The sequence below is a fragment of the Petaurus breviceps genome, unplaced genomic scaffold (assembly GCF_028583685.1).
Source record: "Petaurus breviceps papuanus isolate PSGF00001 unplaced genomic scaffold, PetGlider_PUasm1.0 490, whole genome shotgun sequence".
Taxonomy (NCBI): Eukaryota; Metazoa; Chordata; class Mammalia; order Diprotodontia; family Petauridae; genus Petaurus; species Petaurus breviceps.
The window spans coordinates 11,770,905-11,786,450 of record NW_027186352.1 but is presented as its reverse complement, the minus strand read 5'-3'; the positions used below and the strand labels follow the sequence as shown (position 1 = coordinate 11,786,450).

The 15,546-nt window shown below is 43.5% G+C and overlaps 1 protein-coding gene and 1 pseudogene across 1 annotated transcript in view; one reads left to right on the top strand and one right to left on the bottom strand.

Annotated features, from left to right (window-relative positions):
* The window catches only part of LOC138172143 (interferon-induced protein with tetratricopeptide repeats 3-like), a 4,826-nt gene extending 3,116 nt beyond the window's left edge, over positions 1-1,710 (bottom strand). The window contains exon 1 of the mRNA XM_069101754.1: positions 1,575-1,710. Within this exon, the coding sequence (XP_068957855.1) occupies positions 1,575-1,579 (5 nt within the window). The 5' untranslated portion in view covers positions 1,580-1,710. The remainder of the gene's footprint in view (positions 1-1,574) is intronic.
* A 4,392-nt stretch (positions 1,711-6,102) lies between these two features.
* Positions 6,103-7,976, top strand: LOC138172142 (actin, cytoplasmic 1 pseudogene; annotated as a pseudogene).
* The last annotated feature ends 7,570 nt before the right edge of the window (positions 7,977-15,546 follow it).

The following is a 15,546-nucleotide window of genomic DNA, read 5'->3' as shown; positions in this document are numbered from 1 at the left end:
CCCCCCCCCCGGAATTCTCTGCCTCCTTCAAGTCCCATCCAAACCCTCACCTTCTGCCCCCAGAGTTTCCTGATCCCAGCCCATGCCGGGGCCTCCTCTCTTCCTCCTGTCTCTGCCATGTCACACAGGGCCCTTTGCATGTTGTCTCCCCTACTGGGCTGTGACCTCCCTGGCATCAGAGATCATCTTCCACCTTTCGTTGTGTATCCAGCACTTAGCACAGGGGCCAATCATAGCCCCCAGCCCAGCCTCTGGGGCTCCTGGTTTAGGTTGTGGTGGCTTAGAGTGAGGGTCCATAGCAATTGTTTTCTGTTCTGGCCAGAAGCTTTGAGGGTCTTTCCTCCTCCCCCCTGACTGATATTTTTGTGATGGTAAACTAGTCCATCTTTCATCTCACTTCTTACCTAGCCCTCAGTCAGTGAATGGGCATTACCTCAGACAAACTGAGGCCTGGGAAAGGCCAAGGTCACTCCCTACATCCCAGGCTACCACCCGTTGTCTTGACTTTTGTCCTGCCACTGGCCTTTGATGCCTCTGCTCTGCAGGAGAGAGTGAGGCAGGTGACTGTACTGCAGTGATGCACTTTAATCCAATTTATGCACAAGTCAAGACCCCCCTCCTGCTATCACTGGGCCTATTGGAGAAGGAAGGAAAAATAAAACATGTATGTGACCATGTTCAAGCCATCGAGTCTCTCTGTGCCTCAATTTCCTCATCTGTGAAATGAGGTTAGACTGAATGATTTTTAATGTCTCTTCTTGCTCTTTTGATATCATTTCATTTTGTGAGAGCCATCCATAGTTTCCCATTGCTTAAAGAATGACATGCAGATTCCTCCCCCTGCCATTCAGAACCCCAAAGCTGGCCCCAACCTCCCTTTCCAAACTTTTCCATGAACCCTCACCTTCAACCATGCTGGTCTACTCAACAATGCCCCATCACCCCCATGATCAGCACTTGACTCCCTCTCTGCCTTTGCCTTTGGGGGTAAGAAGAAGAACTGTCCCTAAAATGATTTTTCACCTGGGATGAAAGCAGTTGAATCAGGATAGGGGTGACTTTCCCAAGGCACACATCTCCCCGGGTGATTGCTATCATTGGAGGCCACCTTGTCTGATTCCAAACCCCAGCTTCCTATTATACCTTATTTTACAGAGAGCTGAAGTCAGAGCTATAACATTAAAATTCACACAAATATTCAAATCTAAATTAAACTGTCTCAGGTGATAGGTACTGAGGGCTTGCAAGGACTTGAAGAGATATCCCCAGCCACTTTACAAATTAGGAAACACAAGACTCTTGAGTAATGAGGCAGGAGCATGAATCTTTTTCCTACCACTCTTGATAACTGACTAAACACTTTTCTCCCAACCACCCAGGAAAGGAAGGCACTTCTAGCATCATTATCCCCATTTTACACATGAAGAAACTAAGGCCTGGAAAGAGTAAGGGATTTGCCTAAAATGGCCCTGCTCTGGCCAAGCTCGAATTGCAACCCTGCTCTCCTGAGTCCGATGAGGTCTGAGAGAAAAAGGGAAAGTGACAAGCTTGTAGAGAAGCCAAGAGAGGCTTACCTCATGTCTGCAGGGCAGCGACAAAGCTGACCAGGTGCCGCTGGAGAAATCCCGGTTGCCCGGAGCTACAGCTGTAGTGAGATCTGGCTCTCAGCCTCCCAGCACTTGAATTTAAAGAGTCTGTTACGCAACCGAGATTCTTTAGTTTCCTCCTCTCCAAGAAAGGAAAGGCAAACTAAAAAGTGAAACTCTGCATCTGTTAGGAAAAGGAAACTGAAACTGACCGCCCACTGAAGGGATTCCTGCTGACCCGGACCCCACCAGCAAGACGCACAGTCTCCCTCCCCCCATTAGCACTAACTACTACACACGTGCGCTGATGCTGAAGAAGGAAAATGCCAAGTGCATCCTTCTAGGAGGCTTCAGAGCCACGAAAAGGAAGATGCCAGGAGGCGCAGGATTAAAGGAGGAGCTGCCCTCCCTAGTTAGGAGCACGGCCCAGAGACGGCTTGTGCCTTCCCAGGGATTCCTTATGACCACCATGTCCTCATCGCCTCCAGATGGAGACGCTGGCTGGCGGGCGGGCTGCTGCTCCCTCTCACTCCCCGGAATGCCTCAGTTCCGGGCTCTGCTTCTCAGAGAAGGACCACCAACATGCGGAAGCAGACTCCCTCTGGGGCCCTTCATTACTCCCCTCGTCCAAGCAGACACTTGCTCCTGGGCCTCCACCAGGGTGCTCCCATCGATCCAAAATCAGCCCCATGACATCGTTAGCTCTTCGACATGAAAAATTTAAGCATTGGTTCAAACATTTCGAGACTAAACAGTAAAAAGGTAAATTTACATTTAGTTAAAACGTTAAAATTAAACATTAAAAGCAAGAATCAACATAACACAGTGATCCAACATAACACAAATTCAAATTTTACAGTCTGCTTGTAACCTTCGGCCACATTCTCCCCCAAATACGCACAGTGTCCCTGGGGTACAATGGGTAGACATGCAGAAAATTAACAGGGAACTACTTGAGCAAGAAAACCCTATGTGTCTGGGGTACATAGAGTATAAGCCTTCATGTCCGTGGTCCCTTCAAGACCAGTCTGTAACATAAATGAAACTGCTTCTCTCCTGGCTTCTCCTTTCCGGCCCTCACCACTCTGGCCTCTGTCTTTACACAAGGCCTTCCCAGTTAGCCCTGTCCAGGCCACTTTGCTCTAACTTCTTCACACCAGAGACCTCCCAGTGTCAGCCCCAAAGCCAGCCCAGTCACCTCCTGAACTTTGTCTTCACTCCAGAGGCTTTCCAGGGAGCCTAGCATCAGCAATATCCACCTCTACACAGCTAAGATGGTGCCATGGTGAGTATGCTGCTAACCTGGAGAAGACTCATCTTCACAGGTTCAAATCCAGCCTCAGACACTTAGTAGTTGTGACCCTGGACAAGTTCCTTAACCCTGCTTGTCTCAGTTTCCTCATGAGAAAGAGAAGGAAATGGCAGACCACTCTAGTATCTTCGCCAAGAAAATCCCAAACAGGGTCACAGAGCCAGACACAACTGAAAAATGACTGAATCACAACAAAAACCTGCCTTCATCGTCTTCAGGGTGTATCCTTCCCAGGGGGCCCTTTACCAGCCCTAAGGAATACAAGCTAGCTGAGTCTCAGCTTCTGTCTTCACCCCAGGGCTTGGTCTAGCACTCCAGAGAACTTTGTTAGCTCCTGCCCTTTGATACACACATCTTTGTCTTCTCCTTTTCTTGTAATTGTTTTTTGATATGTAAGCCCTTCTGCTTTCTAGAAAATACCACCATACCCATTCTGCTTATGTCTTCACATTCTCTGCAAGATTGCTCAGTTTGGTGCTCTGGGCTCACTCAATGTCGAGTGAGATTTGTGTAATAAAACTGCAGTGACTATCTCTGCATCATTGGTTCAGTACTTGGCAGCAATAGCTAATCAATGGACCCTTGGATCATTTTTATCTCAATATCTCCCACTACGGTTCCCTTAATCCCATCTCTCTCCACCCTCTTCCTCCAGTGTCTCATTTCAGATTTAGCTAACACTTCCACTCTGCCCTCTAGAATGCCTGTTCTGTTATTTTAAAAACAAACAAACAAACAAAACTTGTTTTCCTCAGTGTTTTTTTTTTCCTTTCTCAATCATCCAGCCTCTTGCTCACATGAAGACTTTATTCGTACTGAAGTCATTGATCATAGGAGGGGAATTGGACTGCTCCTTGCTTCCCTTTGCAAAGAAACAAAAGAAAAAATAGCTGATTGGGAAAACAGAAGAAAAACAAAAAAAAAAAAACAATAACATTAAAATGAAAGAGAATCTCCATGCAAGTAAATCATACTGATCTTGAAGATGGGGTGTATGGAAATAATTTAAGGATTATAGGGCTCCCAGAAGAACACACCAAAAAATTTGCATCCTAATACAAGAAATATTACAAGAAAACTGTCCAGATCTCCTGAATAAAGTACCACTCAAGACAATCCACAGAGTATCTCCAGAAAGAAAAAAGCATATACTGCAAACTCCAAGATACATAGTCTTTCAATTTAATGATTTCAATGGCAAGTCACAAATTCCACAAACACCAGAAGAAAATCCTTCAAACATGAAAGAAAGGACATGGAATGGAATGATGTGATTCAAAAAGAAAAGGAACTCAAAATACCACCCAAGGTAGCATAACCTGAAAACCCAAATCTATTAATGAAAAAAAAAATGGATCCAACAAAAAGAAGTGTTTGAAGTATTTCTACAAAGAAAACCAGATTAAGTAATTTGCTTTTCAAACAACATATACAACAGAAATACACAAAATATGGCAACCAAGGACAATATCAATAAGAGAACAAGAGAAAAATCATTAAGCTATATCTTTCTAAAAGTACAAAAGGACCAGGGAAATGGGACCAGGGAAAGTTTAAAACACACTCTCCTCCCCCCCCCTTAAATATATACACAAACACATAGGGACACGCAAAGAGTATGGCGTAGGAATATATTAAACTCAACAAGGAAATAGGTAGGGACAGGGAAAAGGGAGAGAGAGATTTAACAGGAAAGCAGGGTTAGGTGAGGAAGTAGTCATAAGTAACACAAACTTTGGTAATGAAGAAATGAAAGAGAAACAAAATGATCGGAGGTGGGGAAAAGGGAGAAGGAGAAACAGAAACAGATTGCATCATTTATAGTTTACAAACTGCTCTTTCACCACCTTATTTTTTTTTTTAATAAAGAGAGGGGAAAGAGAGAAAAAGGTACAAGAGGCAGGATACTGGTAAATACATAATTAACAATCATAACCATACCCATGAATGGTACGAACTCACCCATAAAATTTAAGAGAAGAGCAGAATGGATCTGAAAGCAGAATCCAACAATATGTTTGTTGTTGTGGTTGTGATTGTGGCTCAGTCATTTCAATAGTATCCAACTCACATTTGGGGTTTTCTTAAGAAAGACACTGGAATGTTTTGCTATTTCCTTCTCCATCTTATTTTTACAGATGAAGAACTAATCCTAGTCATTTAGGATTCGGTGACTTGCCCAGAGTCACACAGATAGTAAGTTTTGGAGGCTGGATCTAAACTCAGGAAGATGCGCCTTCCTGCTTTCAAAGACAGTGTGACACCTAGCTGCCCCCAAAATGTTGTTTACAAAAAAACATATTTGAAATCTAAATAGTCACACAGAGTTAAAATGACAAGATTGGAGCAGAATTCATTATGCTCAGGTTAACTGTTTACAAAAAACCATATTTGAAATCTAAATAGTCACAGAGTTAAAATGAGAAGATTGGAGCAGAATTCATTATGCTCAGGCAAAACAGCAAGGGTAGCAATCATGATTTCAACAAAGCTTCAATATAAAAATATACAGATAAAAACCATTACCATTTAACATAGTGCTAGAAATACCAGCTATAGCAGTAAGACAAAGAAAAAGAAATCGAAGAAATAAAAAGGCAAAAAGGAGACAAAACTATTTTGTAGATGATATGATCTATCTAGGGACCCCCTAACTAGTCAATTAACATTAATTTAAACAATTCGTAAATTCAATATTGTGGAATATAAAATAAGTCTACATAAATCATTAGCATTGATGTATAGTACCAACAAAACCAAGCAGGAGGATGCAGAAAAAAGAAATTTCATTCACAATACCTACAGAAAACATAATTATTTAGAAGTCTGTCTGTCTAGATCCACATGGGAACTATATGAACATAGAAACAGAGAGATCCAAATAACTGAAAAAAATATTAATTACTCATAGGTAAGCTATGCCAACATAATGAAATTACAATACTGTCCAAAGTATTATATGTATTTCAAGCCATATCAATCAAACTATCAAAGGATTTTTTATAGAGCTAGAAAAAATAACAAGATTTTTCTGTAGAAAGGTGAGGAATCTCAAGGAGAACAATTTTTAAAAGTAGGAAGGAAGGGAGCCTAGCAGTACCAAATTTCAAAGCACAAAGTAATAATTATCAAAATGATTTAGTACTGGTTAAAAAATAAAGTTCAGAGCTGTGAGCTCTTCCACCCAGCATGCACTTGCCTCCCCCCTGCCTCCAGGTGCGGCACCACCTCCTCTCTCCTCTTAAGGGTTTAAACTTGCCACTTCGAAGTCCACCATGGATGATGATATTGCTGCTCTTGTTGTTCACAATGGCTCTGGAATGTGCAAAGCTGGCTTTGCAGGAGACGATGCCCCTCGGGCTGTCTTCCCTTCCATTGTTGGGAGCCCCAGACATCAGGGTGTGATGGTGGGTATGGGCCAGAAAGACAGCTATGTGGGGGATGAGGCCCAGAGCAAGAGAGGTATTCTGACCCTGAAGTACCCCATTGAACATGGTATTGTCACCAACTGGGATGACATGGAGAAGATCTGGCATCATACTTTCTACAACGAGCTCCGTGTGGCCCCTGAAGAGCACCCTGTGCTGCTCACAGAAGCCCCCCTGAACCCCAAAGCCAACAGAGAAGAGATGACTCAGATTATGTTGAGACCTTCAATACCCCAGCCATGTACGTTGCCATCCAGGCTGTGATGTCCCTGTATGCCTCTGGTCGTACCACTGGTATTGTGATGGACTCCGGTGATGGTGTGACCCACACTGTGCCCATCTATGAAAGTTATGCCCTTCCCCACGCCATCCTCCGTCTGGATCTGGCTGGCCGCAATGTGACAGACTACCTCATGAAGATCCTGACCGAGAGAGGGGACAGTTTCACCACCACAGCTGAGAGGGAAATCATGCGTGACATCAAGGAGAAGCTGTGTTATGTCGCCCTAGACTTTGAGCAGGAGATGGCCACTGCTGCATCTAGCTCCTCTCTGGAAAAGAGCTATGAGCTCCCTGATGGTCAGGTTATCACCACTGGCAACGAGAGGTTCCGGTGCCCAGAAGCTCTCTTCCAACCATCTTTCTTCGGTATGGAATCCTGTGGAATCCACGAAACTACCTTCAACTCAATCATGAAGTGTGATGTTGACATCCGTAAGGATTTGTTTGCCAACACTGTGTTGTCAGGTGGTAGCACCATGTACCCAGGCATTGCTGACAGGATGCAGAAGGAGATTACAGCCCTAGCTCCCAGCACAATGAAAATCAAGATCATTGCCCCGCCTGAGCGCAAATACTCTGTCTGGATTGGAGGCTCCATCCTGGCGTCTCTCTCCACCTTCCAGCAAATGTGGATCAGCAAGCAGGAGTATGATGAATCTGGGCCCTCCATTGTCCACCACAAATGCTTCTAAATGGACTGTTTGTGTTGCTTTTTTTTTATTTTTTTTTTTTTGTCAAAGGGTGTGACATGATGATGACATGATAATTGCCCAAAAAAAGAGATGAGCTGGGCGTGGCTTTATTTGTTTTTGTGGGGGTTTTTTGGGTTGGGTTTTTTTTTTTGTTTTTTTTTTGGTGCTTGACTCAGGATTTAAAAACTGGAACGGTGAAGGTGATGAGCAGTCTAGGTATGTTGGAGGGCAAACATCCCCAAAGTTCTCCAGGGCGTCTTCAGGACTCTGATTGTACATTTGTTTTTTTGTTTTTTTTAATAGTCATTCCAAATACTGTCTAATGCATTGTGACAGTTCCAGGCCTCTGTGAAGGCTGTCAAGGAGCGATGTAACAGATCCCGAGGGGGAGGGGGAGGGAGAGGTACTAGCATGGCTTTAAGTGTAAATTATGTAATCCTTAAAAAAACTTTTTGTATCTTCCGCCTTAATACTTGTTCCTTTCTTTTTAATTGTCAGCCATATGGAATGGCTCCCTAAATTCCCTCCCTGCCCCCAACATAGATGTGAATGAGGACTTTTCTAGTCTCCCTGCGAGTTTTGAGATTGGTGCCAGTACTTGGGGGAGGGGAGGAGCTTTACCTGTATACTGACTTAAGACCAGTTCAAATAAAAGTGCACACGTTAAAAAAAAAAAGTTCAATCAATGGGAAAGATTAGGCACCAAATACATAGAAGCAAATAAGCTCAGTATGATAGTGTTCAGAAGACCAAGAACTCCAGCTTTAGGTAAGGACTCACTATGACCAAAAGCTTCTGGGAAGACTGGAAAGCAGTCTGGCAAAAAAATAGGTAGACACCAACATCTCACACCCTATGTCAAGATAAGCACCGAATGGATACATGACTTAGACCAAAAAGAATGACATAAATGAGAGAAGCACCAAAGAGATTGCCTTTCAGATCTACAAATGGGGAACGGGTCATGACCAAACAAGGGCTAAAGAGAAGCACAGAAAACAAAATGGACAACTTTGATTATGTAAAATATAAAAGGTTTTTCACAAATAAAAACAACGTAGTCAAAAGGAAAAGGGAAACAGGTTAAGTAGGGGCAAAAATCTTTACAGAAAGTTTCTCTGGTAAAAGGTCTCATATTCAAGATATATAAGGAATTGACTCAAATTTATAAACAACAGGGCCATTATCAATAAATAAACTGTCGAAGGATATGAGCAGGCAACTACTCTCAAAGGAAGAAATTCAAACCACGTATCATCTTATTTTTTAAAAATGCTCCAAATCACCAATAGAAAAATGCACATCAAGGGGACTCTGAAATTCCATCAGATTGACAAATATGACAAAAAGGAAAAATGATCAATGCTGGTTGGGGCTGTGAGAAAACAGAAACACTAATGCACTGTTGGTGGAACTGCACATTAGTACAGGCATTCTGGAAAGCAGTTTGGAACTATGCCCCAAAAAGTGCCTCCACTGTTCATCCCCTTTGATTTAGGGAAAGGACCTCATGGGTCAGTCAATGCAACCCCCTGTTTTTACAGATGGGGAAACTAAGGCCAAAGGACCTGAAATGTCTTGTCCATGGTCAGACAGGTGGCCACAGAGCCAAGATTTAAGCCAGGGCATCCAACCCCAGAGCCAGTGGTCTTCCCACATCTCTTCTATGGTCTTCATTTTACAGGGGAGGAAACAGGCTCGGGGGAGTAAGTTAATATCTCACAGTTACTGACTCCTTCAGGGTCAGAGGCAGGATTCCAACCGAGGCCTCTATTGTCCTCAAGTCCAGCACGCCTCCAATCAATACCCTGTTCTACTGAGGGGCCAGAATTCCCTCTAGAAGCAGGGATCTGTGCAGTTTCCAGTTCAATTAAATAATATTTAATGATCAGCCTCCCCAGGAAACATTGTACATTATACATTGTAACCATGCTGTCTCCCTTCAGTTTCCTTTTCAATATCTACAATGTTACACATTTGCTGGTTTCCTTCCCAGCTTTGTCCCCTGTGTCTACATCCGAGTCCCCAGGTCCACCCACTCGGACCCACTCCCAGACCACTATGGGAGGACAAGGAAGTCCAGTTCACATGTTCCTGCCCTTTTAAGCAGCTCCCCACCCAAGGATTCTGCTTTGGCAGGACATAGCTCAGCTCCTGCCAAGTCCAAACTCACAAGAGTCCTCTCTGCTTAGGGCCCAAAGAGCTAAAGCAGCCAGAGAGAAAGCCAAAGGATTGACTTGCCCTCACCCCACCCCAGATTGTTTTTTTCCTTTACTGCTTCCTCTTCCTCCCTACCCCAATTTCTTTCACAAGCTGGTTCCCTCTGCCCTCCAATTAGAACTAGGTATGGATATTTAGGTGAAAAGAAGAAAAAATGTAACACACATCCATCCATACACATATATGTATATACATGTATAATGTACATATTACACATACATAATATGTATTGTTACACTCGAGGTGTTTTCTCTGATGTCCTTTCAGAAAACTGGACATTTGCTCAAACACCTGAGGCTGTGAGCATATCATTGCCTATTTCACTGTGGACACCCTCACAAGAGGGTAGGGGGCGGGGCACTTTTAGAATTTAAACCTGAAGCCCTTGGCCTCTCTAGGACTCAGTTTCCCCATCTGTAAAATGAGTGTGTGGGATTATATGATCTCCAAGCATCCCTTCCATCAATTTAGTTCTACTGGTTAATGGACATGCATAGGAACAAATAATGTTAAAAGCTCTGTAGAGTTTGCAAAACTCCAGAGAGGTCAACTCCTTTGAGCCTCACAACACCCCTGGGATGTCTGAGCCAGGGGTGCTGTGATATTTCACATTCCTAGAGCACTTTGAGGTTTGCAAAGTGACTCACATATGTCATCATCCTGAGAAGAAAGTGCTGCTCTTACCCTATTTTACAGAGTCCAAACCCAGAGCTCTATCCACGGCACCACCTCACAGCCCACGAAGTGTCAGGGGGAAGACTATGCATTTGTGGCTGCCTGCGTCTGCACTGACTTACACAGAGGCTCCCAGGCTCCTCTCCAAAGCACTTACATATCTGGGAGTTCTCTTTGATCTTTCTATTGCCCTGCCTTATGGAATCCTCAAACTGTCTACAGAAAGCAATCAGACAAGAGTGGGAGGGACAAGAGGATGCCTCCTTCAAGCATCTCTTCCCTAGGCCATTGATTGGCATGTAGATTGATGGGTGATGGATTGTAGACTTAAGAGCTGAAAGGGGCCACAGAGATAGTCCAGCTAGGGATTCTTGACCTATTTCTGTGTCACAGAACTCTATACAGGCTGGTGAAATTCATGGACTTCGGGGGTTCATGGATCCCAGGCTGAGAGCCTCTGATTAATCCAACAGCCTCATTTTAGAGATGAGGAAATAGAGATGTTTTGGATGGTGGACATTTAGCACAGATCCTGAAAGCAAATTTGTTTTCTCCCAATTTACACTGTTATCCTAGTTGTCACCTCAATTTTGTTAGCATAATGGAATTCACTTGTCGAAGAATTCGACAGCTTTGCAAAGACATGGGCACGGCCATCATCTCATAGCCCTCTGAGGCTTCTCTTCTCCAGGATTAGCAGCCCAAATTCCTTCAGCTCATTTTTCTATGACAAGAACAGGAAGCCCCTTATCATCTTGGCTCCCCAGCTCGGGACACTCACTAATTTAACTATGTCCTTCACAAACCTCAGGAGCCCTAACATGACACTACCAGTGTCATTAGAGTATTTCGGAACAATCCAATTATCGACTTAAAAACAACCTGAAAGGCTTCCAAACATATCCAGAGGTCGACCTGAAAACTTTTGCAGGAAAAAAATCCTACTTGATAAAAACTCTTGTCTGCTAGTCTGGCAGAAGTCAGGCTTATACCAGTACCTTACACCATATTGCACAATACATTCTAAATGAATGAGTGGCCTTGATATTAAAAATCAGACAATAAAATAAAATTAGAAGGGAAACAGATCAGAAACCTCTCACAGCTATGGGTAGGACACGTATTCTTTTTTTTCTCATCCTTTTTTTTTCCTTTTTCAAACGCTTTATTAACTTCTGATTTACATCATTCATTTCCTCCACATTTTGAGTCACAAATTTTCTCCCCATTTTTCCCCTACCTACCGCCTCAAAAAAGCAGTCCCACAGGATATACCCTCCTCCAATCTGCTCTCTCCCATATCTTCTCCCATACCCCCTTCAACTTTTCCAGTAGAGCATAGTGGATCTCTATGCCCCAGTGCCTGTGATGGAGTGCTTGGGATATATATTTGTAACATCAATTTGTAAAACCAATTTGTAACATCAGTCTTTAAAACCAGTTTGTAAAATCACACCCCCCCACTCCCCAGTCTCAGAGCATTAACTCTGCCCCTATCCCCAGCTTCAGAGCATCAACTCTGCCCAGCAACAACTCATGAATTGCTTATCTCAGCTTGGAACAATAACAAGCTATTCCTGTGAATCTTTCACTAAAGTATCTATCAACATTCCAGCTTAAGCAACTATTATCTTCCCCTTGTATAGTGCCCCCACGAATCCTTTGGTACCCTATCTCTAGGTTGACTCCTTGGCTGCCTCAATGAATCCTTCAGGACCCTATCTCTGGGTTAACTCCTTAAGAGCCTTGGTTCCCAGACATCAATCTTGTCAACCATGACACTGATGGGTGGCAGACTGGGCACTTCTCAGTCAGCCCTTGACCGATAGCTGACTTAGTGACATTTCCAGCCTAAAACCACACCTACAGATAGCCCCCCCACCTTGGGCTTTTTCCCAGTGAATTATGGGCAATACACCTACCGTGTTTCCCCGATAATAAGACACTGTCTTATTATTTTTTTGGACAGAAAAATACCAGAGGGCTTATTTTCAGGGGAGGGCTTATTTTAATGAACATTGACAGCAATTTTAATAAACAGGTAAATGTGAACAAAAAAATGTACCTTTATTCAATAAGCAAATCACTGGGGAAGAACAGGATGACACGCTCACTGCAGCAGCTCTGATTGGATGCAGCTCAGAGCTCGAGTGCATTTCACTGGGGGGGGGGGGGGACGGGACGGTGCATACAGAGGGTACCGTAATGTAGCATGTAGAGCAGGGGATCACCTTCACTACAGTAGCAATCTCAATAGGGCTTATTTTCGGGGGAGGGCTTATTTTAGAGGAATCTTACACAGTAAGGGGAGGGCTTATTTTCGGGATAGGTCTTATTATCAGGGAAACACGGTACAAAGTTACATTAAAAATGCCTGTTCCTTTAAACACTGGCCCCACCTTAACTCCTCCCTAATCCCACCCTTAATCACCTAGTTAGCATAAGTGCCACAGGTTCTACTATGGATTATCCTATATAAAACTTAATTCTACCCCTTTAAGGTTGCAGGTCCCCTAAAGGAGTCTTGCCCACTATACAGCCTAACAATAAACTTGCAGGTCCCTTAAGGATCCTTGCCCGCTGTAAAGCATACAATAAACTTTTACAACTCTGACTCCAAGTTGGCCTGGGCTGAGTTCTTTCTAGACTGAATCGAAGGCTTTCTGGTCTTACATAAAGATCAGATTTCCTGCTGAACCTATTGAGAGCCATCCCTCATCACTTGTATATCTTATTTCCCAATTACATGTAAAATAGTATTAATAATAGCATATATATATATATATGTATTTAAACATTTTATTTTAAAACTTTGAATTCCAGATTCATTCCCTTCCTCCCTTGTCCCCCACCCTTACTGGGAAGATAAGCAATTCAGTATAGGTTGTACATGTGTAGCTAGTGCAAAACAATAACATAGTAGATATATTTTAAAAGACTGACTATATTTCCCTCCCTCCTATCCCACCTCCCACTTGTTCTATTCTCTACTTTGATCCTGGTCCTTTTCAAAAGTGGGTACTTCCAGCTTCCCTCCCCCCCAAGCCTGCCCTCCCTTCCAACATCCCTCCCTCTCATCCCCTTCCCCCCTACTCTCTTGTAGGGTGAGATACCCTATTTAGTGTGTATGTCATTCCCTTCCTGACCCAAATTCAATGAGAATAAGGTTGACCAGGGGCTCATTTTGAGAAGTGTTCTGTGATTTGATCAGATGAGACTCTGGGAAGCCATTGTTGAGAGCCTCCCTAGGCTATGAAAAACCCAGATGTTGATTTGGTATGTATGTAATGGTTGGATAGTTTGGAAACCTGTATATTTGATCTGTTTCTCTGTCTTGATAATTCTGTCTGTATACTCTGAAGTTCGGGTTGCTGACCTTTTTCCCCTGAACTAGGTAAACGATACATATTTGACTGATTAAAGTAAGCTTGTTAACCCATTTTGAGTTGCTTTCCTTTAACAAAGCACATCTAAGAACCTGTGTTGGCAGACACCCTGGGGACGCTGGGGTCCTTGCTGCTACAAAATGGCGACAAGAATGAGATCTGCAGAGTAAAAGGAAAGTGTGGGGGCTGGGATAATTGTTTGTTTCCCAGTTGTGACTCTGTGGAGCCATGGACCAGGAGAGAAGAATGGCCTGCATGCAGACTTCGCTGAGCTGAGAGCAGGAATGGTGAGCTGCCTGCATCGAGCCGATGCTGCCTGTGGGAGGAGAAGGAACCCAGGAGTTCGGGATTCAGCCACAGGAAAAGACAAGAACTGAGCAGCAAAGCAGGGGCTCTGAATGTGTTTCCTTGCTGCATCCCACAGTTTGGGACCCTGGGGGAGGATGGACTTGTGACTATGGTGGGTGGGATGAAGTGCCCCAAGGACCCCACCTTGTTGGTTTTGTTGCCCAGCCCCCTCTCTGTACTTGGAAGCAGGGGCTGGAGCTGTGTGAAGGGAAGGACACCCCCCCCTCCACCCAAGAGAACTTTATTTGGACTCTTGTTTTGAATTGAGGTGGTAATGCAATGTACTTTGTGTTTGATTAAGGCCCAGTGGCCACTTTAATAACTTTAGTTCTGTATCTTGAAGATGTGACCTAAGAGATGTTTAGTGCTAATTCAAAAGTAAATTGACTATGCTATGGGCATGAAAGATCTTGGGCCTGAATATAATGGGAATGTAAATTTTTAAGATCTTCCCTGCCCCTAGGCTAAAGTGCACCTGGAGCCTGGGGTGGGAGGCTTGTTTTTCAGTAGATACTTCTTGATTGGCCAGTGATTCAATAAGGTTGTTACATTCTCTGAGCCAGGAGAAGGCTATATAAGCCCTGATGTGTAGCTTTGTTTTGGGGCTCACTTTGAGAAGTGTTCTGTGATTTGATCAGATGAGATTCTGGGAAGCTGTTGTTGAGAGCCTCCCTAGGCTTTGAAAAACCCAGATGTTGATTTGGTATGGATGTAATGGTTAGACAGTTTGGAAATCTGTCTACTTGATCTGTTTCTCTGTCTTGATAATTCTGTCTGTATACTTTGAAGTTCAGGGTGCTGACCTTTTTCCCCTGAACTAGGTAAACGATACATATTTGACTGATTAAAGTATGCTTGTTAACCCATTTTGCTTTCCTTTAACAAAGCAGATCTAAGAACCTGTGTTGGCAGACACCCTGGGGCCATGTAATGTAATGCCAAAAGAAGGCAACTTCCCAGGTTCAAAATACCAGCATAGGTGCTCTCTTATTTTATTCAGTGACCAACCAAGAACAGAGAAGATCAAAACATGACATCATTCAAAATACAGCATTTACTAAGTGTGATTAAATAATCTCCAAGGACTACCTCACCCCAGGACCTTCCAATCATTCAATCAATTACAAAGTCCCTGGTCTAAATACTTCTCCACCCCTAGGCTATACCTTCATTTAGTCCACCACAAAGCCCCTCTTCTCAAATGGAGATTAGTTTCCAAACATAAGTAAAGTACCTTCATTTGTCAATCACAGAGCACAATAAGGTCAAAAGTTCCCCACCCCTGGATCCCAATTGAATCTACCCCAGAGTTACATCAAGTTTAAACACAGCACTTAATACCCAAATGGAGGTCTTTTCTTCATCTTGACACGAGGCAAGTTCTCAGCAATCTTAGTTCCTGGGGAGACAAGGCTTAGCAAGGCCATAAGATACATTGCCAGTCCCTTCATGAATTTATCCTCTGTCTGTAGAACAGTCCTAGAACCCCTGAACACATTAGCAAAGCCCTCTCCCAGGATTTCTGTAAACATACAACAAGAAAATCCTTCTTCAGGGCTTCTGAACCAACAGAAAGGCTCCCAGACCCCTGCAACAACAGCACTGTCCTTCACCAGT